Genomic DNA, 2,583 nt, shown 5'->3' on the forward strand with positions numbered 1-2,583 from the left:
AAACCATTGGTGCGGACGTCCGCATCTGATCAGCATTGTATATATATATATATAAAAGAGCGAAGGTTCGTTATGAAGTTAAAGTGTGAAGTTCCATATTTGACATATTTTTCGATCATCTTTCCACATCTCCACTGTTCAATTTGTAGAGCCTATAGCATATATAGATCACTTCTGTAAAGTTTCATCTAAATTGATGATCATTGCGGTGCCAAATTAGATTAAATCAATGAACGGACCATAAATATGTCTAACTAGAACTATTTATGTAAATAACAATTACGAAAACCCAAACGATCATCAAATTCGATGAAATTTTACAAAAATAATCTATGCAATAGATTATATATATATATATATTTAATTTGAACATGATATGCAATAGATTATATAAACTGAATGGTGTAGATATGAAAAGATAACCGAAAAATGTGTCAAATAAAGAACTTTACACTTTAATTTTAAAGCGAAACTTCGCATATATATATATATATATAAATAAAGGTACCTTAATTCCTCCAAAAATAATGGTTAGAGCACAGAAAGTCACATGCGCCAGAGCTAGCACAAATATGAAAATATGTAGATGATGCAATGCAGTTGTGGATAGCAATGGGACCTTCCCCTACATAAATTAATCAGATCAGTATTCAGAACTAAAATTTACCTCAATATTCCAAGTTATTAGGTGAGAACAAAAAATTAAGAAAAATAAAGTAGTCGTACGCGTGCAACCCTTTGATGGCATAATATATTCAAGACTTCAAGTTCTCCGTTGCACTCCGTTTTCGATTACGTATTCACATCTTGATTGCGTAATTTGTAGATATACACGAATATATCATCTTTACAAATTTTCATCTAAATTGAAATTCTTTAAGACATTCATAAATGTGATTTTTCGATTATAAACTTGAACTGCTCATGTTCGACAAATTTGGATCGTCAATTAATTTAATTTAGTTTGATTCCTTAACGATCATCGATTTAGCTAAAAATTTATAGAAATGATATACTTATATAAACCTAAAAACTAAACGATAGATGAAAAAATATAATTTTAAAATAGGTGTAATAAATCATCAAGAGAAAAATCCTCAACTAAATGGTCCTGGTTGAACCTCTCCCTATAATATATAAATTATTTTTTTCCAGCTTTGCTTCATGAGCTTGATTCTTGATTCTTGATTCTTGACTAGGGGTGGGCATGAGACGGGATGGGACGGGATAGAGCTAATCCCACGGCCTGTTTCGGATATTGAAATCGGGACGGGACGGGACGGGATTTGCGTTTTTAAGATTTCATCCCACCCGGGCCCTATCCCGGTTGGGACGGGTCAGGATGGGACGGGACGGGCCTAATCCCGGATAAAAAAAGTTAAAAATAAACTTGTAAGTAAATGAAAGAATTTCATAGTTTTATAGTGCTCTTTACTCTATTAAGTATTAACAAGTACTTGTACTTGTAACATATTTACAAGTACAACACGGTGTAATAAGAGAATTTATTTGCTTATTTTCTCTAAACTTGTCATCACTACTACGGTGCAAGAAGAGAGTCTATAACAATCAACAAATTAAAGTATTAAACATCACTATTATTGAATTGGAGACAACCTATTAACTTAAAGAAACAAAGAGTTAAGATCAAAACACTTAAATGAAAGCTTCAAATCACATATTAATTAATAAAAAATCAATTATTAAAATAATCGGGACGGGACGGGCCTAAACGGGATTTGAATTATCTGTTCCATGTCCCGTCCTGTTATATAGGGATGGGATGAGACGGGACGAGCCTAACGTTTTGATATTTAAATCCCGTCCCGTCCCGGCAAATTTCGGGATGGGAACAGGACGGGTTCAGAATTACGGGATTTTATGCCTACCCCTATTCGTGACACTTAATTTGAAACGTCATACTGGTTAATTTCTTAAACAGTGATAGATGTGACGACGTCTACCCCTCACGTAAAAGATCGTTCCCGGTTGGCTACTGTTTAAAATCAAGAAGGGTGTCAAGACACAAAAAATTCAATAATGGAGCAAGTTAGTTAAATAATACTGATTATTGCACAATACAAAAATATAGAAAATGAAAATTAGGCCAATTGACATTGACCTAGCTAGCTACCTGCTCTGAACAGGATTTAGGGTTCTTGGCTGCAAGAAGATGCCGAGAATAATGGTTACTAGTGAAGAAGCTGCTGGTCTGGAAATGGCCAGTCGTTGACTTTGACTTCGGCTCTTCTTCCTTACAAGGCAGCCAATGACTGGCAAGTTTCTTTGATATGCAGAACTTTTCTATAGAATCTTGGAACACCGTCAGCAGGAGTGATATAAACCCCAAAAGCATCAACTCTGCATATCACAATCAATCATCGTAACTGATTAACTAAGTAGGTATGATAATAGATGTGTGTATATTCTTCAAACTCTCAATTCAGACCGGTCAAAAGAGGAAAAAAACAGAGAGAGAGAGGAAAGAAATAAAAGATTCAGAGGAGCACCTTCTTTGATCTTCTGCAAGGCCTCGAAGAGAGGTATCTGCTTCTTTCTCTTGAGATACTGTACGAAATGAAG

General features: G+C 34.6%; 1 protein-coding gene across 1 annotated transcript in view; it reads right to left on the reverse strand.

The window, feature by feature from the left end:
* The window catches only part of LOC101310095 (MLO-like protein 1-like), a 13,614-nt gene that overhangs the window by 10,332 nt on the left and 699 nt on the right, over nucleotides 1-2,583 (reverse strand). The window contains exons 2-4 of the mRNA XM_004294177.1: nucleotides 2,511-2,568; nucleotides 2,135-2,361; nucleotides 509-625 (exon numbers count right to left, since the gene is read on the reverse strand). Of these exons, the coding sequence (XP_004294225.1) occupies nucleotides 509-625; nucleotides 2,135-2,361; nucleotides 2,511-2,568 (402 nt within the window). The remainder of the gene's footprint in view (nucleotides 1-508; nucleotides 626-2,134; nucleotides 2,362-2,510; nucleotides 2,569-2,583) is intronic.

The sequence above is a fragment of the Fragaria vesca genome, linkage group LG3 (genome assembly GCF_000184155.1).
Source record: "Fragaria vesca subsp. vesca linkage group LG3, FraVesHawaii_1.0, whole genome shotgun sequence".
Lineage (NCBI taxonomy): Eukaryota > Viridiplantae > Streptophyta > Magnoliopsida > Rosales > Rosaceae > Fragaria > Fragaria vesca.